Source organism: Perca fluviatilis, chromosome 24, assembly GCF_010015445.1.
Source record: "Perca fluviatilis chromosome 24, GENO_Pfluv_1.0, whole genome shotgun sequence".
Taxonomy (NCBI): domain Eukaryota; kingdom Metazoa; phylum Chordata; class Actinopteri; order Perciformes; family Percidae; genus Perca; species Perca fluviatilis.
The window spans coordinates 20,354,566-20,381,402 of NC_053135.1; the positions used below are offsets into that span (position 1 = coordinate 20,354,566).

The 26,837-nt window shown below is 42.2% G+C and overlaps 2 protein-coding genes across 6 annotated transcripts; one reads left to right on the top strand and one right to left on the bottom strand.

The window, feature by feature from the left end:
• Nucleotides 1-736: 736 nt before the first annotated feature.
• LOC120554192 (double-stranded RNA-specific editase 1-like) lies at nt 737-21,035 on the top strand. Of its 2 annotated transcripts, XM_039792914.1 has the most exons (10): nt 737-886; nt 6,384-6,458; nt 12,877-13,868; nt 14,254-14,368; nt 14,476-14,644; nt 14,793-14,947; nt 17,447-17,615; nt 18,435-18,616; nt 19,130-19,308; nt 20,219-21,035. In XM_039792914.1, the coding sequence occupies exons 1-10, from the start codon at nt 790-792 to the stop codon at nt 20,393-20,395; spliced, it is 2,310 nt and encodes a 769-aa protein (XP_039648848.1). In that variant the 5' UTR covers nt 737-789; the 3' UTR covers nt 20,396-21,035. The 2 variants fall into 2 exon arrangements, with proteins under 2 accessions (XP_039648848.1, XP_039648849.1); XM_039792915.1 differs by lacking the exon at nt 20,219-21,035 and having other exon boundaries at nt 19,092-19,302.
• On the bottom strand, nt 21,028-25,927 carry dhrsx (dehydrogenase/reductase (SDR family) X-linked). 4 transcript variants are annotated; one of them, XM_039792917.1, is made up of 7 exons: nt 25,761-25,927; nt 24,213-24,320; nt 23,888-23,953; nt 23,609-23,710; nt 22,908-23,115; nt 22,478-22,685; nt 21,028-21,451 (listed from the first exon to the last, which is right to left on the bottom strand). In XM_039792917.1, exons 1-7 carry the CDS (start codon nt 25,858-25,860, stop codon nt 21,269-21,271), a joined length of 975 nt encoding a protein of 324 aa, XP_039648851.1. In that variant the 5' UTR covers nt 25,861-25,927; the 3' UTR covers nt 21,028-21,268. The 4 variants fall into 4 exon arrangements, with proteins under 4 accessions (XP_039648851.1, XP_039648850.1, XP_039648853.1 ...); XM_039792916.1 differs by having other exon boundaries at nt 23,888-23,956; nt 25,761-25,926; XM_039792919.1 differs by lacking the exon at nt 23,609-23,710.
• Nucleotides 25,928-26,837: the final 910 nt, after the last annotated feature.

Consider the following 26,837-nt stretch of genomic DNA (forward strand, 5'->3'; position numbering starts at 1 on the left):
CTAGATTTTGTTTTTGACAATAATTCAAATTAAGAGAATTGAATTGGAATTTAGGAGTCATTATCAATTCAATTCTGATTTGTGCACAAGCCTGATTCCCACAGATTGTAAAGTGATTGATGCAGAGTTTCCTTCATGACCACAGCTCTGTGCCGGTGCTTTACACCGCTTTGTTTTAGGCTTTTTTACACTTCTTTTGTGATCGTTTTTTTTATGCTGTTTTTACGTGTTTGCATGCCAAGTTTCTCACAACTCATAGGAGGAGGAGGAGGAGATATCCCAGCATATTTATTCATCTGACAGCCAATGAGGCCACAGCGCTTTCCTGCCTCACCCTTTCTCCCCTTTCTTCCTCTGCCTCCCCCCTTTCTTTTTGAAGTATTTTTGGATGCTTTGTTGGCACTATTTTAGGCATTGCATGCAGAGTTTCTCACAGCTCAGAGCACATTAATTTATCCGACAGCCAATATGACCACAGCTCCTCCCCCGTTCTCCCCCACTGCCTCCCCTCATCTGTCCAAATTAGTTGGGTTTTTGACGAGTTTTTTTTGGTGTTTGTTTTTGTGCTTTTTGACACTTTTTTTCAACGCCATCTTTTGGCATTTTGATGCTTTTATATATTGTTTTTTTTAAGCGCTTGCATGCTGAGTTCCTCCCAGCTCAGAGGAGAAGGAGGAGCCATCCCAGCATATTTATTTATCTGGCAGCCAATGAGGCCACAGCTCTGTCTGTGCTCTCCGTCGTCTGTGGAAGTACACTCTGACTCTATGCTGCAGGGACAGATTAGTTATGGTTCTGCTGCCGGACGCCACTGCCGTCTGCTGTGTGATCGTCCGCCGCTGCCGGGGGGGGCGGAGGAGGAGGAAGAGACGCTGTGAGCGCAGAGGTATCCTCCGTTTAGTTTCCCGTCCGTTCATGCTTGGTAGTTTCTGCAGCGCTGCACGGACAGACCGCTGCGTGTTTTACTTTCTGTTGACATGACTCCTGAAGGATCTGACTTTTCGGTTTGAAGCCATCCATTGTTACTGCTTTGCTTTTTCCCTGGTTATCTTTTTCATTTCTGTTTATCATAGACACAGATTTCAAGTGTAAATGAATCATGTTTCTGTGAGAATGAAACATCAAAACGAAAAGTAGTTTTAGTAGTCGATTCTTTTATTTGATGCTTTTTTGCGCTCTGCTTTTTCTCTGACTTTAAGCAAACTGTTATTCATGAAGAGAGAAAGGTAAATAGTGTTTGTGTTAAAAATAAGAAGCAGCCGTTGTTGGTTGTAGATACTTTGCATTCAGACGAGTCAGAAACTTCCTGAACTGAAGTGTGAGGCGTCGCTATGGGCTGTAAAATTCGACCCTAGCCCTGAGCGTCTCTCTCTCTCTCTCTCTCTCTCTCTCTCTCTCTCTCTCTCTCTCTCTCTCTGTGGAGATAACGGAGGACCGGCCGGCGGTGGTTGGGTGAAGGGAGCGGTGATCGCCGTCTGTTGTGCGCGGCGAGGCCGCTGAATCCGAGAGAATGAGGTGGAGGAGGGTCAGCGACTTTGTCAGACCGACCTTCTGAGAAATAACGTCAGCCTGTCGCCTCAGATCTCTCGCTAGAGGAGCTCATTTTGTTCATTGGATTGTTAGTTTGTTGGACTACCAGAGAAAATAACACTATAGCCCATAGACTTCTGTTAGAATCTACTAATTGACGTGTTCTTAGATTTCTGAGGACGAAGGAGAGGCTAGGTTCGGATTGAAAGATTAAGCAAGATGGTTTAATAAAACAACATGAAAAACGATAGTCAACAGAAAACACAAATGTTACACTGCAGCTGACAGCGGACTGCTCTCATGCTTCTCTTGTGGAGTCACAGTAGAACAGTCCTGAGATCGTCTCAGGAGCCCACATTTATCCTGTCCCTCAGGATAAGGACACACCTGAATTTAGGTTTACTCCAGGTCATAGACTAAGGTTGATTATCATGGAAGTGTTGATTATATTCAAGTTTACAGAGTTTGCATTTCCTTTGTTCTAACCCAGACTTGGCACCAGGAGGTTGGAGACTCAAAGAGACGTTCCTCTTCATATGTTAATAGTTGGTTTTAACCTAATCAATTTAACCAAAGACAGGAAGAGAGGGGGAGAGAAATAACCAGCTGTTTTTACCTAAGTAGGCTAGTCATTCTAGATTCCATTCCTATTTTCATAACCTGATTGCAGCATACAATTTATTATTTAAAACATAATACATAAGCATAGTTTTATCTTTTTACAACCTAACACTTCTCAGTTGAGCAGGAATTTTGGAAAATCTAAGCTGTAAAACCTTTATTTCCCATTTAAATGGCCACTGTAAGGAGATGTACTGCTCTACTGGTTCCTCAGCATGCAGTCAGCAGCAATGTTCAGGCCCAGCAGGCCAGGGCTAGCTGTGACGGTGTTAAATGAAAAATGAGCCAGGCGAACCAGAGGTTCTTGCAAAGTTTCACAAAATAGACCGCAGAGAGTCCTGAGGCTGTCAGCATTCACAGCTGCAATCCAACTCTATAAGCTCACATACAATAGCATAGCAACAGTTTGTGTAGGCTGAGATTAAAGGCAACCTGTTCTCACTCCCAAGTCGTGAAATACGGACGCTTGGTCAGTGGCTTTTAAAATCACCCTTTGGCATCTGTACGCGACGTACCGGGCAGAGCAGCAGCTCGACCACGGCGCTGTAAGATGACCTAGTATTAAGAAAGACAACGGTAGAGAGTAGTATGAACGACCTAAAATCCTCGTAAGGAGGTTGGTTGGGTGGGGGTGGATGGGTCTAACAACTCAGAACTTTCCCCCAGGAGACCAGGGTTCATGTCCTGTTCTTGTCCCACGTGAAACATACATTTTATAACCACCTCCCCGCCCCCCACCATCCTTTCCTAAACCGAACTGTCCCGTTCTCGCGCTGCAGAGCATCTAAATATGACGCTAAAGGAGACTTTCTGCATCAATAACAAATAAAGACACCTAGGGCCTGTTACACAAAAGTAGAATAAAGAAATCCAGGATAACTGAAAAAGCGCAGCTTGACTTAGTGTGATCCGCTCATCGCGGCTTAATCGGTTGCACGTTTGCCGAGCCAGGATCAGTAGGTGAAGCTATGTCAGCCAGGAGCAGATAGCTGGGATAAGTGCACGTTCACGGCTTTCTTAAATAGACCACGGTATCGATCACAGATTTACTGATGCAGAAATGGAAAAGACGTGTGCAGCATATGTTTCACCCTCTGAGCAGCAGCTTCTAATGGAAAATTACGAGGAGGTGAAACATATAATATGCAAAAAGGGAAATACGGCTGTTATCAAACCCAAAAGCCTGACCGACAATAGTGGAATGACTGAATACGTATGGATTTAACAAAAATCTACTTAGTCACTCCACGTTTTAATTGCTTTAATATGCTTGTTTTATGTGTTGGTTTTATTGCTGTAATTGTTTTTATGCGCTAAATGTTCTGGTTTTACTGTAAAGTGTCTTTTAGCCTACCATGTAAAGCACTATATAAATTAATTATTATTTAGCCTACTTTGCCTTAAAAGGGAGCAGAGGGAATTCTTGTTCCTTGAAATTTACCCTAAGGACTAGGCTTAATTTCAAACCCTTATTCATAATGCGAGAATGTTTTACAACCATATGCACAAATCTCCATAAGCTATGTCTAATTCTAAATATCTTTCTACAATTAATGTTCATACAGAACAAGCATGACTGGACAAAAACTAGAAAAAGAAGTGACTTCAATACACACTGTAAGCATATCTGTAAAACAATGTAGCCTATTATTATTCATGTTTTTTTTTTCTCACTCCCAAGCTCGAAGATGACAAGTGACAGCACCAAAATAAAATGATTAAGAAGCTTTGTGGCATTCCAACACATTCTCACTCCCATCTGGTAAAAATGGACGTTTGGTCAGGTGCCTGTTGTCCTCGTTATTGACGCTAAAAGTCCGCTTTTAGAGTCCGCTGCACGGTGTGGGAGGACCCCCCTGCCTCCCCCCGCCTCCCCGCGTTGCACGGGGCACATTCCACGGGGACAGCAGCGGAGGAAAAGCCCATTTCCTCCGTATCGTCCCACTTAATCTCCGGGTGCCAGTGCAACCATTTCTTACCATCTAAACAACTGCAATAGTAGGATTTAAATCAAACTCGTGACAAGTAGCCTAATGCATGTTAATAAAAATAAAGCGGAACACATTCAGAAGACAACGGAATAACTGTTAAACACGTTTATTTCGGATCAGAGCGGCAGCTGATTTAACACATCAGACTCCAGGATTAATCTTAGCCTGCCTGTTAGCCTGCTCTGGAGCAGGCTAGCTGCAAAGAATAAATCTCCATGGTTACTGGGTTTAATTCAACCTGCTTTTGTGCAACCAACTCAAAGCTAAATTCATTCAGGATAACTTGAATATCCCGGCTTAATCCCTTATCCTGGTTTTGTGCAACAGGCCCCTGAGCAAGCATTGGGAGTGGGAATGTGTTAAAAGATGTTTATTAATCATTGAATCCATCCATGAAGGATGTGCTGCACATTGATGCATATTTGATATATTCAAACATGAAAAAGAATATTTTCTGTCCAAAAAAGGAGCACTCAGTTTACAAGGGTCTTCCCTTAGTGGTCCTTTTTGAATTAGTTTGTTTTGTTGGTTTTACACTTTTTTGACACTTTTTCAGGGCTTTTAATGCTTTTTGGACCCTTTTTTGACACATTCGTTTGTTTGTTGGTTCCAATGTTGACCCTATCCAGTGATTTTAACTAAATGCATAAAGGACAAAGAGAAACTGCAGGTTTCTCCTCTCATCCTCTCTCCCTGGCCTGTCAATGTGTCACAGGGTCCAATTTCTGCACGTCTCAAAATGTCATTTCACGGTGAGAAAATGGACTTTGTGTGTGTGAGAAAAGCATTGTGCTGCCGGCATTTCTTTCTGTCTGCATCACATGTTCTTGGCCAGCGTTTCCCCCTCTTCTCTTCGCTGTGTGCTTCTCCTCCGAATCCATCCATCTGCATTAGGACACTCCCAGAGTTCTCTGACAGATGTTTGCATTGTTTCCTCTCTGGCTAGGATTGGAACTCTCCTCCAGCAACTGAAATAAAAGCTTCAAAATCTATTTATCACAGTCTGCTCAGTCGCCGCTGATGCCTGGAGTCCACACTCTCTGCTCTTGGAGAAGTTGCATGTTTGTGATTGTTTTTCTTTATCTTTTTTTTCCTTTCGCCCCGAAGATTCTTTGTGATTGTTTTGCGTCTTTTTGGACAAAAGCGACAAAGATGTCGAAAGAAGCAATAAAATAAAGAGATGAGCCCCCAATGTTTCCAACATCTGGCTCCGCCCACCAATGTTTCCAACATCTGGCTCTGCCCCCAATCTTTACAACATACAGCTCCGCCCCCCAATGCTTACATCATCTGGCTCCACCCCCCAATTTTTCCAACATCTGGCTCCGCCCCCCAATGTTTCCAACATCTGGCTCTGCCCCCAATGTTTACATTGTCTGGCTCCGCCCCTGCCTGCTGCTAAACTTGAAGAGTCTTCTCTACTCAGTATGTGAGTGTGTTGTTGTCGTCTGTGTGCTGTGATGCATGATGGGAGGCAGAAGTGTGTTGGAGCGTGGCAGTCGGCAGCGGTAAATAGATTTTTATTTATTTATTTTTGTCCTGCTTGTCTGATAAACAAATTCTCCATGCGACATGGATGGCAGGCCACGGATTCCTTTAACGCACATGCCACTCTCCATTCCTGCCGGCTGTTTATCCTCCACAATCTCATTTTCTTTTCAATGTGTGGATGGCGTTTTGTACACTGAGAGGACTCCTCTATATGTCTGAATGTCATTTCTTTATGAAACAAGGGCGAGCTTCTGGGGCTTCAGCCCCGAATGTTTTCTCCAAAGCCCTGATAATCGTTCAGGTTTTTAGTTGGTTAGTTCACAAAGTTAAAGTTATTTTAAAACCATCAATGATTCGGGGGCTTTGGAGAAAACATTCAGGGCTGGAGACCTTTTTGAAGGGTTTCTTCACCATAAATTGTTGCCAGAGTTAGTTAAAAGATAACAAATTTTGGTCTGAATGGTTCTGTCTTAACATGTAAGTGGACTACACCGAGGATACCAGCCAATGAGACATTCTGAACATTGTTATTGGCTTTAGAGTACTCTGGATCAATGGAAGTACATTGCCAGGATAAGCCTGACAACCCAGACATCCGGCGAAGCCTCTTGCAAGAACAACCTCCAAGCTATCAAGCTAACGTTTAGAAAAAAAAGCATGTGAGGCAGAACGTGATGTAGCTCGGTTTGTTTGACTCATCCACTAAAGGTTTCTGTGACTGAACTTTAGAACTTTGTGTGTTTCCTCCAGGTCGAGTGGGAGATCGGCTACCTCCAAACCAACGGAGGCTCCTCACCATAGACAGGGACAAAGTTAAAAGCATGAGTGAGTCAATTACTCATATATACTCACTACATATTTTAAGTCTAAACAAGACATTCTGATCCAAAAACATTTTCAGGTTTTCTATACCTTAGAATTATACTGAGACGTGGGTTATGTCCAGGTTGTGTATGGCACGGATTACCAACCAGTGTTACAAGTACCCAAGGGTTTACTTCTGCAGTTGCCAGGCGTGGGAAGATTGTAGTAGCTCAACTAATAAAATAAAAAAAAAATGAAATTATGATTTGATTGGAAGAATATATCCACATATTAACATGAAGTCAGCTGTCAACAACTCAACACTACATGTTGCAGTTATGTAAGAGTAAAAACTAGTTAGAACAGTTGAAATAGCTTAATAACTATCTAATAATATTTAGCCTAAAAGTACTGACTAAAAAGAGGAAATATTTAGCTAAAAGTACTGTCTTAAACCGTTGAAATATTTAGGCCGAAGTACTGACTAAGCAGTGGAGAGTTAAATGGCTAAAAGCAAAGTTAATGGATAAAGGTTTAAAACATTTAGTCCAAGTTGTAAAAGGGTGGTAGTAGTAGTAGTAGTAGTAGTAGTAGTAGTAGTAGTAGTAGTAGAAGTAGGATGTCTGACCACAACCATCCTAAATATTGACAGTTCAGTTTAATGAATTAATTAACAATATCCACCTTTTTAAACAATGAATAGTGTTACATTTGGAACAGATATTGGGAATTAATGAAGGGGTACATGAGTTTATCTGACAGGGCTGTGGGGTGAGATGCATGCATATAGGTGTAATTTACAGGGGGGATGGGGGGGGTTGCAAGACCCCCAATAATCAAAACTGGCCAGTGCAATCACCCCAGAAACCTAGTATAATTTCCTTTACATAAAGACATTTGCAATATAAATTGTTGCAGAAAAATGTTTGACGTTCAAAATTTCAATTTTGCTCGAAAGTAGAGATTTCACCCCAACGTTGAACCCAAAGTTACGCCCTTGCATTTAGGTAAAGGAAATACAGAGTCCTGGTGCATTGTATCACTGTGCCCACCATCCCATTCCTTTTGGCCGGCTCAGGGTACGGATCAGAGCATAATCCCAGGGTCAGGGTGTTTCTACTGTGAGATTTCAGTCCATTTTGATGACAAACTCTAAGCTTGTCCCCCTTGCCCTTAACAGAAAATCTCCCTAAAGCCCCCTGAGAGCCATCTCTGGATTTGGAATGTAGGTCTTTTTCAGCCCTAAAACAACCTGCCTCAATAGGATTTTATGGAAAAGATGGATGTGGCATCTAAGGGATGTTAATATGCAGGGCAAAGCCTTACTTTCATCTGACACTATTCATGTGCCTGTTTTTGCTTTTGAGAGCCGCTTCACAGGGATGGCAGTAGGTTGCGCGGTTTGATAAACTGGCTATTTATTTGCAAAACTGATACGATCCAGCTGAGACGAGACTCTATTTTAAAGAGTCAGCTGAATCCGACGGTTTGTCAGATAGGCTGAAAGGAGTCTGTGAGCTTGAAGACGTGAAGCAGGTAGCCACTTTAGCATTGTGAATCGGCCTGCTGATTCTTTGCCCCAACGCTAACTGATGAGGCGTAACTTCTGTTTTTCCAGACTTGGACACTATTTTTCTATGTTTTTGTGTCTTAGTGACTGACTGGAAAAACAGTCTTTACAATTAGTCCAGTATTTAGCGACAGCGCTGTGATCGGCAGCCGTGAACCGGGCTGCAATGTAATAATCCTTTAGGACAAATGTGCATCGTCAATTGTCCACTAAAAGTTCTGTAGTTGCCGCTGACAGACTCAGATTATTATTCTAAGTGTCTGACAACATTATGGGATGGATCCCTACAGAGATTTTAGTTAAAGAGTAAGATCCTTTTAGTTAACATGAAACAGCCCCGAAATCCCAATCACCAAACAGCAAATCATCTTCATTCCCCACCAGAAACACTACCTGAAAAGATTCGATAAGGGAGACGAAAAGATTCCAAAGTGGATTTTGTTTTGATAAATATAAATAGAAGCCATTCCTAACCAACTGTCATCATAATCAAAGTTTACCATTATGATTCCAATATGAAATGTGCATCTCTTCCTCCTTAACTAGAGCAAAGTGCCCAAACAGAGTTAGCTTTCAGTCACAGCCAGTTGACAAATGTAGGCAAAGTAAATAACAAGCATGCAAAAGGGGGACAGAACTCAAACATGAAAAAAAAAAAAACGATAATGCCCTGAGCTACAAGAGGGGGGAAAGATTATAGGTCTGCTGGGGAAGAGGAAACATTGTTCTTGTTACTGAAAGAGCGAGTGCTGCAGCTCAGCAAGCAAAAAACAAACAGACATTGCTTTATTAGATTGAAAAGTGAATCCATCGGGCTAGAAAGTCAACCATCTAAGAGTCTAAATGATTCCCATTGTAATTTCAGAACTAAAAGTGTTACCTGGCATCTGATATTTCATATTTCCTGTATGACTTGCTGTTTTAATTTTACCAAAAAGCCCTTGAACAACCTTAAGCAACTGTAACCAACTCTCTCCCTACACTGTCAGACATAATCCACGTTTTCCCAACTGGTTTGATTTTGGCTTACATAGAACAGGGACAGGATTAGTGCTGTGTTAACACAAAGTGTTTAAAGGGTAACTTTGTTTTTTTTCCAACCAGGACCCTATTTTCCCATATTTTTTGTCTTTGACAAGATGGCTAGAGTCGGCAGTCAGCGAAACAAGCTGCAATGTAACCCGTAGGACAAATGTTTACTGTCAGTTAGCGTCCGCTTAAAGTGCTTTTTTTTCCCGCTGACAGACTCAAATTATTATTCTAAGTGTCTGACAACAGTATGGAAAGGATCCCTACAGAGATGGACCTTTTTGTTAAAGAGGAAGATCCTTTTTTTAAACATATAAAATGTCAGCACAATTGCCATAGCTAAACCCACCAGACTCCATGTAAATAATCAGGACTTTTATCAGCATAAAACACACTTCATTCAAAGTGGACAGAAACAAAATAAAACTACCAAAAGCTATCTTCGTTCATCTTTCCACTGTTAAATATAAACCCTTAATTCACCCATTTACATGTGGAGATATGCTGGCTCTATACACGCTAAAAGTCCTGATTATTTACATGGAGTTTGGTGGAAATATGCTGGCTCTCTACACGCTAAAAGTACTCATTATTTACATGGAGTCCAGTTCCGAAACCACTGGGGTGTTGACTCTGGGTTTCTCAACTGAGCAGCGACTTCCATTGCTAAAGCTCCTTAAAGCTGCATTCGTTGTAACTTCCAGCAGGGGGCGACTCTACGTGCTATGAGCCTTCTTCTCACTGGATTTATTACCTCAGTAAACCTTTTCCTAACAAGTTTATTCAGGGCTGGCGATGCAAATGGTGTGTCATTCATGTGACACTGTGTTGCAAAAGCCTATCAGCGCTGAGATTCTTCTTCAAAGCCCTGATCGATCCAAACTGGGCATGAATTCAGATTTTCTTTAAATTCCTTTTGATCCATTTATTCAAAATTAAATTACAGCAAAATCTGAACCTCAAGTAGTGCTGCAAGAAAGTGGCAGTCATCCAGATGTCACATGAGTTCCCGGAGAAGGCCTAGCTGTGAGCTTTACCGAATGGTATTATTAATCCATGTACAATGTGGTTGTTTTTTTTTGGTATCTGACAACAGGAACAAAGCAGCAATAGTGGGGGTTTTGGCCATACAAAAATAAATGTTATTGCCTCAGCTCTTTAACATGATGAACAGGAGATAAATATTTAAACAGGGACTTGTTGTTCCCCTCACCATATACTGCATTTCACAGGAGTTTGGTTGACTTTGGTGAAGTGTATCCACACTTTGGAACGTTTAGTTAAGTTAAGGCGGGCTGCTATTTTCAGTCAGTCAGTATTGATTAGAGTGCTTTTACATTCCACCAGTTTTTTTCCAGATGCCTGTAGTGTCAGAAAAAGTCAAAGACACTCAAAGAGAGACTGTGAATGAAAGATTCTATAAGGAATTCATCTTCAAGTCAGATCCAAAATGGAACCGGATATTGAAACCCATCCCTACAGTTGTCACATGAATTATGTACTCGTACATACTGTCTAAAGTTGCCATATGTAACCAATTAAAGGAGAACTCCGGGCAATTTTTACGTTAATCTTGATCGCTATATGTATATGAGTACTGTCGATAGCAAAGAAAATGAGCCGAATCGGTGGTATCAACACGGAGCTGCTGCAGCTAATGCCCAGAGCTCCCACTCAGCTAAAACGGCAGTTATGGGGGCATAAGATAAAGAGTGTCTTTGTGCCTCTTAACAGACACAAAATGCATTAAAATGTCTGTGATTCACGAACAGGGCCCTTACATGACAACAAGATGCGTTTAGCAACTTAGCCATTGTTTAAATTCACCTACCCTCTTAGCTGCTAGCTGCCATCTGGGATGAGGGAGTGTGTTCAGCCAGGCTCCGGTAATAATCATCACGCAGCAGTTCCATGTGTATTTGTAGCATATATATCCATTTTGTGTGCTGTCGTTGGTGAATATGAGTCTCTGCAGTGGCGAATTGTGTGGTAGTTTCCTTAGCCAGGCTAGCAGCCCCGACCGGGCATCCTTCTACTTCCTCCCCGCCTCCCTTGCCTGCCGCTGCCGACCAACAATCCACAGGCCCGCTGGTCTGGTGGGGGTCCTTCAGAAGGACATTTCATGCTTTCCGGCGAAATATTGAAGTTTATTCCCCCCTCAAAAATAGGTAATTGAGCACTGTAGTGGTTATGATCATATCAGAGACTATGTAACTACATGGAAACAGACCAAATGATGCCTGTTTCTTGTAAAGTAACTAGCATTACAGAAGGCTGTAGCCTTGCGCTGAAGCCCCGTGGGAATTCAGTTGTAGCAGGAAAAGGTAAACAACGGAGCGTAGTGTGTGAAGAGTGAAGAACGGAGGTGTTCACAAGGGAAGAAGCTTGGAGTAACGTAACTATGGAGCTAGAGCTATAGCCTTCAGTAACGCTATTCGTAATAGTATTACAAGAAACAGGCATCATTTGGTCTGTTTCCATGTAGTTACATAGTCACTGATAGATCACTTCAGTGATCAATTACCTATTTTTGAGGGGGGAATAAACTTCAATATTTCGCCGTGAAAGCATGAACTGTCCTCTGGAGGACATCCAACAGACCAGCGGGCGCCTGTGGATTGTTGTCGGCAGCGGCAGGCAAGGGAGGCGGGGAGGAAGTGGAAGGATGCCCGGTCGGGGCTGCTAGCCTGGCTAAGGAAACTACCACACAATTCGCCACTGCAGAGACTCATATTCACCAACAACAGCACACAAAATGGATAAATATGCTACAAATACACATGGAACTGCTGCGTGATGATAATTACCGGAGCCTGGCTGAACACACTCACTCATCCCAGACGGCAGCTAGCAGCTAAGAGGGTAGGTGAATTTAAACAATGGCTAAGTTGCTAAACGCATCTTGTTGTCATGTAAGGGCCCTGTTCATGTTGCACAGACATTTTAATTGCATTTTGTGTCTGTTAAGAGGCACAAAGACACTCTTTATCTTATGCCCCCATAACTGCCGTTTTAGCTGAGTTGGAGCTCTCCGCATTAGCTGCAGCAGCTCCGTGTTGATACCACCGATTCGGCTCGTTTTTTTTGCTATCGACAGTACTCATATACATATAGCGATCAAGATTAACGTAAAAATTGCCTGGAGTTCTCCTTTAAATGCTAAAAGTGTATATTATTTCTCTGGTATTTTTCTTCGGGCTGAGTTGGGGTACAGAATTATTTTGGGAAAGGTTGACACCTTTGTTTGAACCCCCATTTTCCCCCACAACCCTTCTTAACTATATATGTATTTTATAGGATTGTTTTCTGTCTTTAGCACCGAAAGGAGTAACCTATCACGCTTTTGCTGGAGGATGTTGTAAATGGAAATTTAAATTCCGTTCTATCAGCTTTGTTAACTGGTGATATGTGTTCCCAAAACACAGAAGATCGTCCGGAAAAGGACATTTAAGAAATACATTTTAAAAGAGCTGTTAATTAATTTTAAATTAATGTTTTGCTTTTCTTGTAATTAAGATTTTACTTTGGTCAGGGGAGTATTAAATGTTGACAGTTATCATTGCTTAAATATAATTTGATTTAAATGACTTTCTAGCGCAGATTAGTCCTGAATTTGTATCATATTTGTTCAATGAATGTTTAGAATACACTTTACTGCCACTATATATATATATATATATATATATATATATTTTTTTATGTCAGTACAGAAGTATTGATTAAGGAACACACATCACTTGTTCAGTTGCAAAGAGAGAATCTCTAAAGGAATCTCTAAATTTTACATTTACAAGATCCTGCAACGAAGGCATTGTACGTTACTCTTTCTGGGCACTGCAGGTTCACGGCGCACAGATGTTAAGGAAAATCGGAACTCGGACAACCTCTTCTCCAAAGAGGGGGTTGCAGCTGACGCTACTCAGCTCCCCAATGGGAGTGCTGGGGGAGGAAGGAAAAGGAAACGTCCCTTAGAGGAGGGCAATAACGGGCATGCCCATTCCAAGTACAGGCCCAAGAAGCGTAAGAAAGTCACTGGGCCCATTCTGCCTAAGAATGCCCTAATGCAGCTAAATGAGCTCAAGCAAGGGCTGCAGTACAAACTGCTCTCTCAGACCGGGCCGGTCCATGCGCCCGTCTTCGCGATGACCGTAGAGGTCAACGGGCTGCTCTTCGAGGGTTCTGGTCCTACGAAGAAGAAGGCCAAGCTGAACGCAGCGGAGAAGGCCCTGCGCTCCTTCGTGCAGTTCCCCAACGCATCCGAAGCGCACATGGCCATGGGCCGGTCTCTGTCTGGTCACACAGACTTCACCTCGGACCAGGCGGAACTTCCTCACATGCTCTTCAACGCCTTTGAGACATCCAGTCCCGTAGATGACCCGTTTTACCTCGCATCCAACAGCTCTTTCGGAATCAAGTACCCATTGCTACCCTCCCCTGTCCCACCTTTACCCCAACACCCTATGGGGGCACCCTTACCCCCACACCCTATGGGTGCACCCTTACCCCCACACCCTATCGGGGCACCCTTACCCCCAGCCCCATCCGCCTTCATGTCCCCTACAAGCAGCAAGAACCCTGTCATGATCCTGAATGAGTTGCGGCCGGGCCTAAAGTATGACTTTGTGTCAGAGATCGGGGTGAGCCACGGCAAGAACTTTGTCATGTCCGTGACCGTAGATGCGCAGAACTTCCAGGGTTCTGGGCGGAACAAAAGGCTGGCCAAGGTCCGGGCTGCACAGGCGGCTCTGTTTTCTCTGTTTAACATGCAGCTGGATCAGGCTCCGTCCAGACAGCCGATACCCAGAGAAGGACTGCAGCTTCACCTGCCACAGGTAAGCATGGACAAAGGTATTGAGACCATTGAGAAGCCCCAATATTTTGTTGCCTACTTTACCGGTTTTGTCTTGTCTCGTAAAAAGATACGATCAAATTAAAAGTCTTGAGTCAAAGTTTTGGTATGAGTCGCTTGTTTGGACAATTTTTACATATACATGTTGCTTTTTTCTAAGCTTTTGATGATTTTTTTTTCTCGACATTTTTCACATCAGTTTTTGTCCTTTCTCGATGAATTTGAAAGACGTCTGGCTCTGCCCCTGTGGTTTACTTTCTTTATTTTATGTCATTCTGTTTCATCTGTGATAATTTGTACCGTTTGTTCCCTCAGGTTATTATATTTATTGTGTAATCTTTTCTTTGGTACGGCCCCCCCCAACCCAGGTCCTGGCAGACGCCGTCTCTCGTCTGGTCGTCGAAAAGTTCAGCGACCTCACCGAGGACTTCACGGCTCCACACGCTCAACGGAAAGTTCTGGCTGGTGCCGTCATGACAACGGGTGATTGTTTCGCATTTTTGACATTTTTTGTTGCTTTTTTGAAAAATGTTTTGACAACTTTTTGGCTCATGACCCCAGATCTTTAGACTTCTATCTTTTCTTTACAGGCACAGATGTGAAGGAGGCTCAGGTGATCTGCGTTACCACGGGAACAAAGTGCATCAACGGGGAATACATGAGCGACAGAGGTTTGGCCCTCAACGACTGCCACGCTGAGGTTTTGGCTCGCCGCTCGCTCGTCCGGTTCCTGTACTTGCAGCTGGAGCATTTCCTCAGGTGCGTCGGTTTCCTTTTAACTCTGTGATTCTTTCTGCAGAATTATCAATCTATAGTTTAAAGGCTACCAGTCAATCACAAACCTTCTGTAGCATTTGCCAAAGCTCCGAAAAAAACGACAACTTGATTTTCGCACTTGTGTCTCCAGTGACCAGGAAGAGGAGCAGCAGAAGTCCATCTTCAGCCAGTGTGAACACAGACGAGGTTTTAGACTGAAGGAAAACGTTCAGTTCCACCTTTACATCAGCACATCGCCCTGCGGAGACGCCCGCATCTTCTCTCCGCATGAAGCCGCCATGGAGGGTGAGTGGATGGAGAATAAAGCCGCCTTTCCGTTCCACAGTGTAAATAAACTGGACTCCCTGCTTCCTGTTCAGGGGAATGTCGCTTAAAGGAATATTTCACCATTGGAAAGATGAATATATATTTAAATTGGGTCACTTATGTAGTAGAAATGTGAAATTTATTTAGAAATTGGTGGCTTCTAGGCCAAGAAAAGCCAGAAAATGTGTTTTTGGCTCATGTGATGAAAGACACCAAATCCCAGAATGCACTTGCTTTGCTGCTTTAGCGTCTACTCCCAAGCCACGCCTACCCTATACAGACAGACAGTGAGGCGATCAACTCAACAAATGTGTTTTATTGTCATTTCAACCATATACACGAAAAAACGTTTCAAGTGGTGTTACACATTTAAAACATGCTTTTTTTTGGCCACAGCTGATACATTATCCGGACTTCTTTCAGCGGATTGATTGATGGCTCCAGAGTGAACAGAACTGTGTCCATGGCAACGCTCTGCTGTGCATGGCAACGGTGTGTTATCCTTAGCAACGGTCTGTTATCAAGAAATAACAGACCGCATTCTACATTAGAATTCAACCAAGCCATGTAATAAAAGAAGGCTAACACATAGCTACTAGCATTAGCTCTTGGTGGGCTGTGGTATAAACATCAGTATAAACACAGCCCGTATTTATTTGGTGTGGATGTAGCTAGAATGGTCGGCATTTTACAGTCACAAACTCCACCAGCAGTTAGCAGTTAGTTGGATACAAATCACCCCATTTCTGCAACAGGCAGTCCGGGGTAACACAGCCCACCTCCACTAGTAGTCTTACCCGGTGACAGAGCAGCAGGCTGGACTGTCCACAGCCATATTTCCACAACAACAAAAACACAGCACAGCAGTCTCTGAACTCGCGTTGGGAGTTTCGTTGAAGTTGGATGTAGTCCAGTTTGTTTAATGAGCGGACACTTGCAAGCAGGATTGGTGAACAGGTGGCCGGCTAGCGTTAGCTTTCCACCGGCACACTCGTTCAACGCTCCCCGCTGATGAGGTCTCTTTACCGGCCAGAGGTATCGAGCACCACCGCTGGTCTCCGTGCAGGCGAAGCTCGCGTATTGTGTGGAGTATTGCGTCTGTAATAAAGTGTCCTGCATATTCTCCGATGTGTACCGATGTATCCCGGTGGTACACGTGTGTGGTAGTTTGAATGCACATAATTGTTGTTCTAAAATTTCCGTCGGGATGAACAGTTTCTGTTCCTGCTGAGAAGCTAAGCGAGGATTCAAGATGGCTGACACTCGTTTTTTCCTCGGCAATCTCTGTAAAAAGCCGACAGTCCAACCCCCTTTGGGCTATGTGGAAGTGGCTCCTAATACAGGCTGTAGTCTTTTGCCTCTGGGCAAAAAAACCTCAGATGACGCAAAAATCGTCATTTTGCGTCATCTGAGGCTTTTTTCCAGACCCACAATACAGAGATCTCCCCTCTCAGGGGGACATGAGGGAGGGAAGCACGGTCATTCAAAAATACTACCAGGTGTCTACTGATACAAAGCTTAATGCTAATCGGTGAAGTATCCCTTTAAGTGTCAAAAATGTAAAAAAAGAAAAATGTTTAAAAAGAGTTCCCCTGGACCAATTGCTGGAAGCTGGACTCTTGTTGTGTTTTGTCCTAAACACATTTTTGTTACATTTATTGTGCAACCAGGTCTGGTGTTTAAAAATGTCCCTCTGTCCTCTTAGTTGTGATGTTGATAGTGGTTTAATTTTTTGCTTTCACTAAGTAGTCTTGCGGGTTTTAGTTTCTCCTGTAAGCCACAGTAATGCTGTGGTCTTGGAGAAGCTGAGCTTCTCTTGTAAAATGATTAGTTATTTTTCAATACCCTGACAAGCTTCACCGTTGATGGAGAATATGCGGTAATGGGTTTAGTCTATTGAAATGTTTTAAAGCGCTGTCTAAGAAAGGACCGAGAGCAGCCTCTAGTGGTCAGAAGGGAGAATAACATTTTTACAGCCTGTTGAGTACAGTCTGTGAAATCTCAACAGTTGAGATTCCCCATGAACCTGCCTACACAGCAGAGAAATAAAAATGAAAATGTAACTTGATTTCGGCACCGCTGGTTCTACTGAACAGGGGATTGTCTTTTATTCATACATATGGCAGAGGGTTAGGGTTAAAAAACAACAACACATACATGCAAAACTCACTCCCACAATTCATCCGTGACACTGACTTTCTCCACATATTCGAATCCTATCTAAAAACCTACGTCTTCAATCTGGCATACTCAGTATCATTTGATGGGATTTGTCTGTTGTTGTTCCTTGTTCTGTAATGCTGTGTGGTCTTTGTTGTGCATCCATTTTATCTTTTACTATTTGTTCATGTAACGTGTATCAAGAAAGTCGCCCATGAATTAAATGTATTATTATGATGATTATTATTATTATTATGATTATTATTATTATTATTATTATTATTATTATTATTAATAATAATAAAAATGCTGTGTCAGATCAGGGTGATAGACACCCAAACAGAAAGGCCCGCGGGCAGCTGCGCACTAAGATCGAGTCTGGTGAAGGAACCATCCCAGTCCGCTCCAGTAACCCCATTCAGACGTGGGACGGGGTTCTCCAGGGCGAGAGGCTGCTCACCATGTCCTGCAGTGACAAGATAGCCAGGTTTGTGATTGTTTTATTTCCTGTTCACACCAAACGACACAACATGATCACTTCCTGCCAGGGCGGAGCCAGACATTGTAAACATTGGGAGTAGCCAAATAGCCAAAAAGCACTAAAAACTTTGAAGAAAGTGACAACCGTCTGGCTCTGGTTATGGTTTCAAAAAGTGTGTTTTATTCACTTGTATGTATTTGTTGGACAAATGTATAGCTTCAAAAATGGAGATATAGGAGGAAAATGTCTCCATTTGTAAGAATACGTCTCTACAAACACAGAGACTTAAATATTAAGAAACTACAAAGCCAGAAAATCAGAGATGTGATAATGAGATGTATGCATGTTGATAGGCAGACAAGTTTTCAAGATATTTAATAACAAAAGAACTAAAAATCTGATCATCATTTGGGAAAAACATGATAGACAACATCCCTAACCTTCTTTTTTATGTTTTGTTGACACTTTTTTGAAAAAAAAAAAATTTCCAGCAAAATCTATGTTGCTTTATTTTAAAATGTCCAACGTTTTTGTCACTGGTTATGTGGCATGGACTGGCCACCGGGAGAACCGGGAGTTTCCCCGGTGGGCAGGTCTATCTGTATGGGCTGCACGCTGGTCGAAAGCTTTTTTTCTTTAAAAGATTTTTCTCGCCTTCTCAACATTTTTGACGCTTTGAAAATCTTTTGTCACTTTTTACTCTTTTTTTAATTTTTTTAATTTTATTTTTTATACCGTTTATGTGAAGAAACTCTGCCCCTGTGACAAACAAGATAGGTATTCACCTGATGTAATAAAATCTGATTGGTTCTACTCCCACTTCAGGTGGAACGTGGTTGGACTACAAGGCTCTCTGATGAGCTACTTCACCGAGGCCGTCTACTTCTCCAGCATCATCCTGGGCAGCCTGTACCATGCAGACCACTGCTCCAGAGCCATGTACCAGAGGATCACCGAGATCCAGGACCTGCCGCAGTCCTTCAGCCTCAACAGACCGCTGCTCAGCGGTGAGAAACACTCACAGACTCAGATTATTATTCTAAGTGTCTGACAACATTATGGGATGGATCCCTACAGAGATGGACCTTTTCGTTAGAGAGTAAGATCCTTTTAGTTTAACATGAAACGGCCCCCAAATCCCCATCACCAAACTACACCAGACTAGCTAAAAATATTCTGACTTCATAAGTCTTTAAACATTTTTTTTAAACTTTTTTTTTTTTTTTTTTTACAGTGTGGTATTGGTACTTTTACTGAAGTAAAGGATCTGAATACTTCCACAACTGGTTGTAAGCAGTTTTTCCCCCCTAAATAAATCTTAAAGATCCTCCTGCTGCTACACCTTATTGATGCCTTCAAGGGTTTTTTTGTTTTTTTGATTGTTTGATATGCTTTTGATGCTTTGTTTGACACCCTTTATGCAATTTTTTTGACCGTTTTGTGAAAGTGTTTTACATTGTGCTATTGGTACTTTTACTGCAGTAAAGGGTCTGAATAGCTCTTCCACCGCTGGCCTACAGGAATCACGAACACGGAGGCTCGTCAGCCGGGAAAAGCTCCTAACATCAGCATGAACTGGACGCTGGGAGACCCAGGCTTGGAGGTGATCAATGCCACCACGGGAAAAGATGATCTGGGCCGACCCTCGCGGCTCTGCAAACACGCTCTGTTCAGCCGCTGGATGCGCCTCCACTGCAAGGTAACCCCGCTGACACTCGGCATACTGCACCACTGACAAACTGCACAGCTGAGACAGGTCTGGCTTCAAATAGAACTCAAAGACCACTTTTTTGCTCAGAATATTCAAACTTTTTTTTTTTTTTCTCAAAATATTCAGACTTTTGTAGAAAAGTATTAACCATCTATCTACATGTATAAAGACATATGTTACGCTACACCTATGATAAAGTATCATACGTTACTAATAATAAGTAAACATTACAAGTCATTTCATTGTTTGTTCCCAAATGTTTGTTGTTGTTTCTGTATTTATTGTTTATTTCTTATTTATGTTTAATATGTTTGTGTGTATATCCACCAATCACAGATTCCATGTAGGTGTAACTCAGACTACATTTACACAGCTGTGTTTTGGTTTTTAAGTGTTTTTATCTCCAGTAGAAGAACTAATCTCTGTTTAAACTAACACGCCCAAACCTCATATCTCATCAACATTCTGGTATACTGGACATAAACAGGAGGCAGCGTGGAGACTCTGCCCGCTGCTGGTAGTTACCATGGTAACGTTAGTAGCTTTAGTCTCAGAGAATGAGACGTCGTGACCGATAAGACCCAATCAGGAGGAGAAACGTTGGCGTCAGTGTCGGCGTTCCCAAAGGTCTCCATTTGAAACACAACCCCGCAGATTCAGAACCAAAACGGGTCAGAAGTGTTTCCAAAAGTCTCTGGTTTAGGGGCTCGGAAACACCAGAGCAGGGGGAATGAGAGGCGGAATGAGAGGGGGAAACGTAGCAGAAGATATTCCTTATTAAACCAAAACGTAGCGGTGGAGATGTAGCCTTACTGTGGCAATAAACCCTTTTTCTGATTCTGATTGAAAGTTGTCGCCCCCAGACCTAAGTCTTGTGAGACCCCTTTGTGTCCCGTAGCTGTCATCCAGCCTGCGGATCCGAACACTGCGACCTGGCAGCTACCAGGAGGCCAAGGCGTCAGCGGCAGAGTACCACAGCGCCAAGCAGACACTCTTCAGAGCTTTCCACACAGCCGGGCTGGGCACCTGGGTGAAGAAACCCGTAGAGACGGACCAGTTTGCTCTCGCTGACTGAGGTAGAGAGTTAGTGTTTGGTGTCTTTGACAGAACACATGTCTGGGATCAGTTTTAGCGGAGTAAGCCATGGACTGGAAGAACGAGGTATGAAATCCACATGTCCGAATCCATGGATTTAATGTTCCACCTTTTTGTCATGCACTAAAAGAAAGCTATTTCGGCAATTTTTCTCAAAATATTCAGACTTTTGTTCTTTAAGTATTCAAGGTTTTTCGCAAAATAATGCAAGCCTTTTTTGCAAAATATTCTGACTTTTTTCTAAAATCCATGGATTTGGTGGAAAAAAAGCCAGTATATTTTAACGTTCCACCTCTGTTTTAATAGCCTAATGCTGCTCCCTCTCAGCCAGCACTATACATGCTTATTCAGTTAGGCAACTTTTTACAAGGGACAAATGTAAAAAAATTTGGAATTGTAAACTGCATTGCTGGCTAATATGTGTGATCATAACAGATTGGTAGGAAAGCTACCGTAAAAGGTTTATCGTGTATCAGTGTTGTGAAACTTTACAATGTCCCCCTGCAGTTTGTAAAAACTGTTTTTTCTGCTTTCTTGCAGTTGCACATTTAAGATCTCAAAGATATTTTCAAGCTGAGAATAGGCACACTCAGAAAAAGTCAGGAGGCTGAGTCTCTCAAAGGCAATTTGTTTATTAGCATTTATTAACGTATTGTAATAAATGGGACATCTTCCTTAATCTGTTGATACAACAATATTCACATTGACTATAAATTAATATTATATTCATTCTCAGTGATCATGGGAAAAATGATTGTGCAATATCATCAAATAAACTGGACATTTGATTAGAATGTCTCCAGGTCTAAAACGTACAGTTCATCCGACAGACCAGAGGTGATTAGAGGAGGAGTCAGGCCTTCTGAAGGCCCACCAGCTCGCAGCTCTTCTTCCACAGCTTGGCTTGCAGCTCTGAGTCGTAGGAAGTGTCCGAGGACTGCTTCCTGTGGCCGTTGTACAGGTAACAGCCCCCCACCCCCTCCATCTCAGAGGCAGCTGCAGCGTACACCGATATGGACGCTCCCTCGGCTGGAGTCTAAAAAGGAAACGAGAGGAGTTTTAGTTCCAAAACTAAAAATAAATTTGGGGGTTAATCTTAGCAAAAGCTGCAAAAAAGTTCAGAAATACAAAGTAAAGATTCAGTTTCACTTGAGTGAAAGAAGAGAAGGAGTTCCACAGGGTAGGATCTGAGGTCCCCCTTTTTATTTTTATTTTTTTTTTTAAGTTTTACTTTGGTGTCTAAAGGACTGATGGGAACAACAATTTAAGAAATTGGTCCAGTATTAAGCAAGATGGCAGCAGCAAAACAAACAATGCAATGAAACATTATTAGATGTTCACCATCCGTTTGTTTACCTAAATGGAGTCTGGTGGGTTTGGTGATGGTGATTTTGGGGCGGTTTCATGTTACTCTTTAACAACAAGGTCTATCTCTGTAGGGATCCTTTCCATAATGTTGTCAGACACTTAGAATAATAATCTGAGTCTGTCAGCGGCAAAAACGGATTTAGAAAAGGCCGGCTATACACTGCCTGCTTGGCGTGTGCGTGGATTTTTCTGTCTTTACACACCAGAAACGTGTCTGATGCGCTGCTGCTGCTAGCCTTGTCTGTACACATGTATGTTTCCCATTGATAAAATGAAATACCATGTTAAACATAAATATATACTGATTTGATTATGGCAAAATAGGCTACAGAATATTTCATTATGTATTGACAGGTTCAATTTTTTTTATTACATTTATATATTTGCATTTATATCAAAACCCAGAGACTTTCAAACATGTCATTTATTAATATGCATTTGTGTCAAAATGACATATAAACATCTTTTTGTATTCTACGTTGCCTGGTAACGCTTTCAACACACTTGCGTGTGGCGTAAAAAATAGGCGTTGGTTCTATTTCTAGCATGCATGCGTTTTTCTGAGACACGCGTGTCACGCAGGCAGTGCGTAAGCTCTAACTTGTTAACATGGGAGCCGAAAAAAAACCGGACACACCACGCAGCTGACACGCTCACGCCACGCAGCCAGTGTGTAGCCGGCCTAAGACGTTACCCTGAACAGGATCTTGGCCACGGGTTTCTTCAGCGCCTGCACGATACTCCACAGGTTGTCGTAGAGCGCCGTGTCCACCATGCCGGGGTCCACAGCGCTAACGGTCACCGGGAAGCCGCCGGCCGTCAGCTGCTCCTGCAGGTGGTAGGTGAAGAGCACCAGAGCCAGTTTGCTCTGGGCGTAGGCGCTGTGGGAACTGTAGCAGATCCTGCACAGAGGCAAATATACTCTGACTTCTGATTTCAAAGTTAAGTGTGTATATGTAGATTCATTGCCAGGTGTGTAACAATGCATTATGTAATAAAACGTCAAAATGTAATACATTTTCACTTCATTATATAATACATTTCTCCGTATTTTGTAATAAATGAAGGGTTTCACTTTTTTATAACGAAATGTAATGATATGATGCATTATGTGAGAGCCTCACCGTCTGTTTAGGTCGTCCATGTGCATCTCTCCTGCGTAGTGCGTCGCCGAGGACATGTTGATGATCCGGGAGCAGCGGCCTGGCCGGCCCGAGCGCTTCAGCGTGTCCAGGAGCAGGTTGGTCAGCAGGAAGTGACCCAGGTAGTTCAAAGCAAAGTGGATCTCAACGCCATCCTCCGTCTGCCCCTCAGGAACCATCATGATTCCCGCTACACCAGAGAACGACACAGCGTTTTAGAGAGGTCATTCAGGGGCGGAGCTTCTGGCTCTACAGAGTGAATATTTGAGGGTTTTAAAGTAACTTCAACTTGGTGTCATTTCCCCGACAAAAATTATCAAAAGCTTTGAAAAAGAAACATCGAGAAAAGTGTTAAAACAATATCATGTTTTCCCAAATAATGTTCAGATTTTTAGGCATTCTGTTATCAAATATCTTGAAAAATAGTTTACATATCTAGATGGTGCATGACCCTCGACCCCCCCCACCCCCCTAGATTTGGGCTTAGCCCCCCAATGTTAGGGAAACCGATGTTTTCTTTATTTTCTGTCGCTGTTTTATCGGTTATCTTTTCTTTCTGTTTGTTCCCTCAGGTTCCTGGCAGACTTTATCTGTATTCTGTTTAGCTTCATCTGTAATTAATATAAGTAATGTCGGTGTGTATGGTGCGTTCAGTGTTCCGTGGGAGTGTGTGTGCAGCGTACCATTGTTAACCAGAACATGGAGGGGGAGCCCTCGGTTCTGGAAAGTCTGAGCAAACTGTCGCACTGATTTTAGAGAGGTCAGGTCCACGAAGACAAACTCAACTGTAGAAACGGAAAACAAAGTTCATCTAAAGACATGAATATGATTTGATGAGTTAGTTTGACCTCTTTAAACCTGTTTTAAGATTGGATATGTTTTGGCTGAAGGACAGCAGAGACAGAGACAGACAGATGCTTACCTTTCCCCTAGCTGTCTTACCTTTCCCCTAGCTGTCTTACCTTTGCCCTGGCTGTCTTCTTCCTGAATCCTCCGGACGGCCGCTGCACCTTCTTCTCTCTTGTTCCCTGCTGGAGGTGAAAGAGATCAGACTGATGTCAAGCAGATATTCACTAACCCCCCACCCGGTACATCTACACTGCTACGTTTTCATTTTTCAATTTATCATTAGTTTCTTATTTTTGAATAAAAACAGGATTTAACAGTATTTTCTTGATTGACAGTAAAACAGTAAAATAAGATGGAAAGATGTATTTTACTGAATTAAGAAGTGAAGGCGGGGCCTGTGTAATCGGTTGAAGGCATGTGATTGGACGGGAGCAATACCTATGACAACATGCATCCCGAGCTTCGCCAGGTGTTTGGCTGTCTCATAACCCATTCCTCTGGTTCCCCCGGTAACCATGGCAACTCTTCCATCCTGCCTGGGTAAAACTGTGTTGAGAGGAGAGACACATTCCCTAATGTTTAGTTACAAAACCTTTGGAGTTAGTTTCAATACACTTTTTGTTGGAAAAAGTGTACAAAAACGTTTTAAAAACGTGCCTAAATTTGACACTAGTGTCAAAAACTAAAAGATATCAGAAAAAGCATCCAAGAAGCAACAAAGACAACGGGGGGAAACTAACTTCAGAAAAAATGTGTGAATACATTTAAAGTATCAGAAGAAACAAACATCTGAAGCAAAAAGTAGCAAATACCATGGGGAAAAAAAAAAATCAAAGTAGCAAATACCATGGGGAAAAAAAAAAATCAAAGTAGCAAATACCATGGGGAAAAAAATCAAAGTAGCAAATACCATGGGGAAAAAAATCAAAGTAGCAACACTAACGAAACAACACATGACTTAGTGAGAAGATTCTTCCTTTATTTGCTGTTTAGTGTATAGCGTAGTGTACATAATCTCTGGACTATGTCTAATCTGGAACTAATGGTGCTTTCACGGACGCCTTGTTTACTTCAGTGTTTATGGCTCCACAGTTAGTTTACCACCTTGGTACAGACTGCAGACAAAAACGTTCAAAAACACAGAAAAAAAAAGGCCAAAAAGTGATATTTAAAAAAAATAAAAATAAAATTAAGAAAGCAACAAAAGCAGGTTTGACCCTTTCCTCCTAATAATCGCCCCTTTCAGAGTGTTTTTGACCATTTTTGTGAAGTTTATTATATTATTACGATTTTTCTGACGTTTTAGTTTGTTTTACGTTTTTGACCTTTGTCCGACGTTTGTCCCTTTTTTAAAGCTTTTGTTGCTAGTATTTCCTCTAAGTTTGAAGCCAAAGCCCAAGAGGAAAGTGGGTGTGTGAAAGCACAAATCAGGAATGTGTTCATGTGTCTCCGGGAGGTTTAAACACTTCTAATCTCACAAAGAATGCAGGACGGATTTGATCTGGTAAAGCCGGGATTTACTCAAGACTTTCACTAGTTCTCAGGATAAAATCCCACAGCTGCAAGAATTAAAACTACACTTGTACAGTCAGAAACTACACGTTTATAATCAGAAACTACACTTATATAATCAAACTATACTTTCATAATCAAACTATACTTTTACAGCGAATAAGTAGGTCTAATATGCATGTTAACTGTCCTATTTCTAACGGAGTCTAGCAGTTGTTGGGAGATTAGGACATATCGCGTAAACCACTCTAAACGGCACGCGCTTTGCGTATGACATACACGCCGAACTGATCAAAAGAGTTGGTTTTTTTTAAAGTTTGAAGTCAGAATCCATCAACTATGTTCATTAATCTATAAATAACCGGATTCGTCTGTAAACTGTCACATTTTCTAACGGAGTGTGGAGTTCCCACGGGGAAACGATACCTTAAAGAAGCCCGAAAGAGCCATGTATAGAAGAGAAGTTGCGCTGACCTGGGAGCGTGAAAGCTCTGTTGAAGGTCTGATAGAGAAGCACTTTGACTCCGCAGAAATAGAGCTTGAGAAGAGGCAGCAGCACTGACAGCAGCCACATCTCTCTGCTCTCTGTCTACGTCCAGACAGCTTCCGAGTGCGGCTGTGCGTCACGCTAATGAGTCCGGCTCCGAGTTTATCTGTCCGTGGTTCCGCCTCCGAGGAAACTGCGTCACAAGATGCCCAAATATGGAGCCAGACGTTGTGAGGGGAACCATCACAGTTCATCAAAGCTGTACCATTCTATTTTTCTTTCGACACGTTTTCTGACTCTTTCAATGTTTTTTTTAATTTTTTTTTTACCTATTATAAGCATATTAAGTTTTTGGCGTTTTGTTATGATTTTGACACTAACTGCTTTTGTTTATATTTTTGTCCTTTTTTTAGACAATTGTGGCGCCTTTTTAGACGTTTGTTTAGAGGAAACTGCGTCACAAGATGCCCAAACGTTGCAGATTAACTGAGAAAGTTACATTTCATAAATGCGTTGTATTGTAAGATGAAGCGGTTCCATAGGAGAGGAAAATCCACTTTGACTGATCGAGATCAGCTGAATCCTGAGATTATTGGGGGGAGTGGGGGGGCTGAGTTTTACAGAATAACAGCTGATAATTAAGGAAACCTAAGAAGCAGATTCGGCCCGGGCAGGACAGGCAAATGCTCGGCAGTCCAGACAAGTAAAGAGAAGTTAAAGATTGGAAGAAGAAAGCGCCAGACATCGGAAATTGCCCCAAAGCAGTGACAAAAGCAGCTGCGAAAATATCAAAAAAAAAAAAAAAAAAGAAATGTTGCCCAAAAAGCAAATAAAGAAACTTTAAATAAAAAACAACATCGAACAAAAAAAAAAAAAAAAAAAAACAAAAACTTTGAATAAAGCGAGTAGTAGGAGTAAGAACATCAGGGAGGAACCAGACTCTGATTAGCTTACCGCTAACTCTCTTTCTGTGTTCAACGTTTCAACATCAGCCAAATGAACCCTGTGATGGAATGTGTCTTTATTTTTAGGAGGAATTCAGCAGCTCAGCTGATTTAACATGG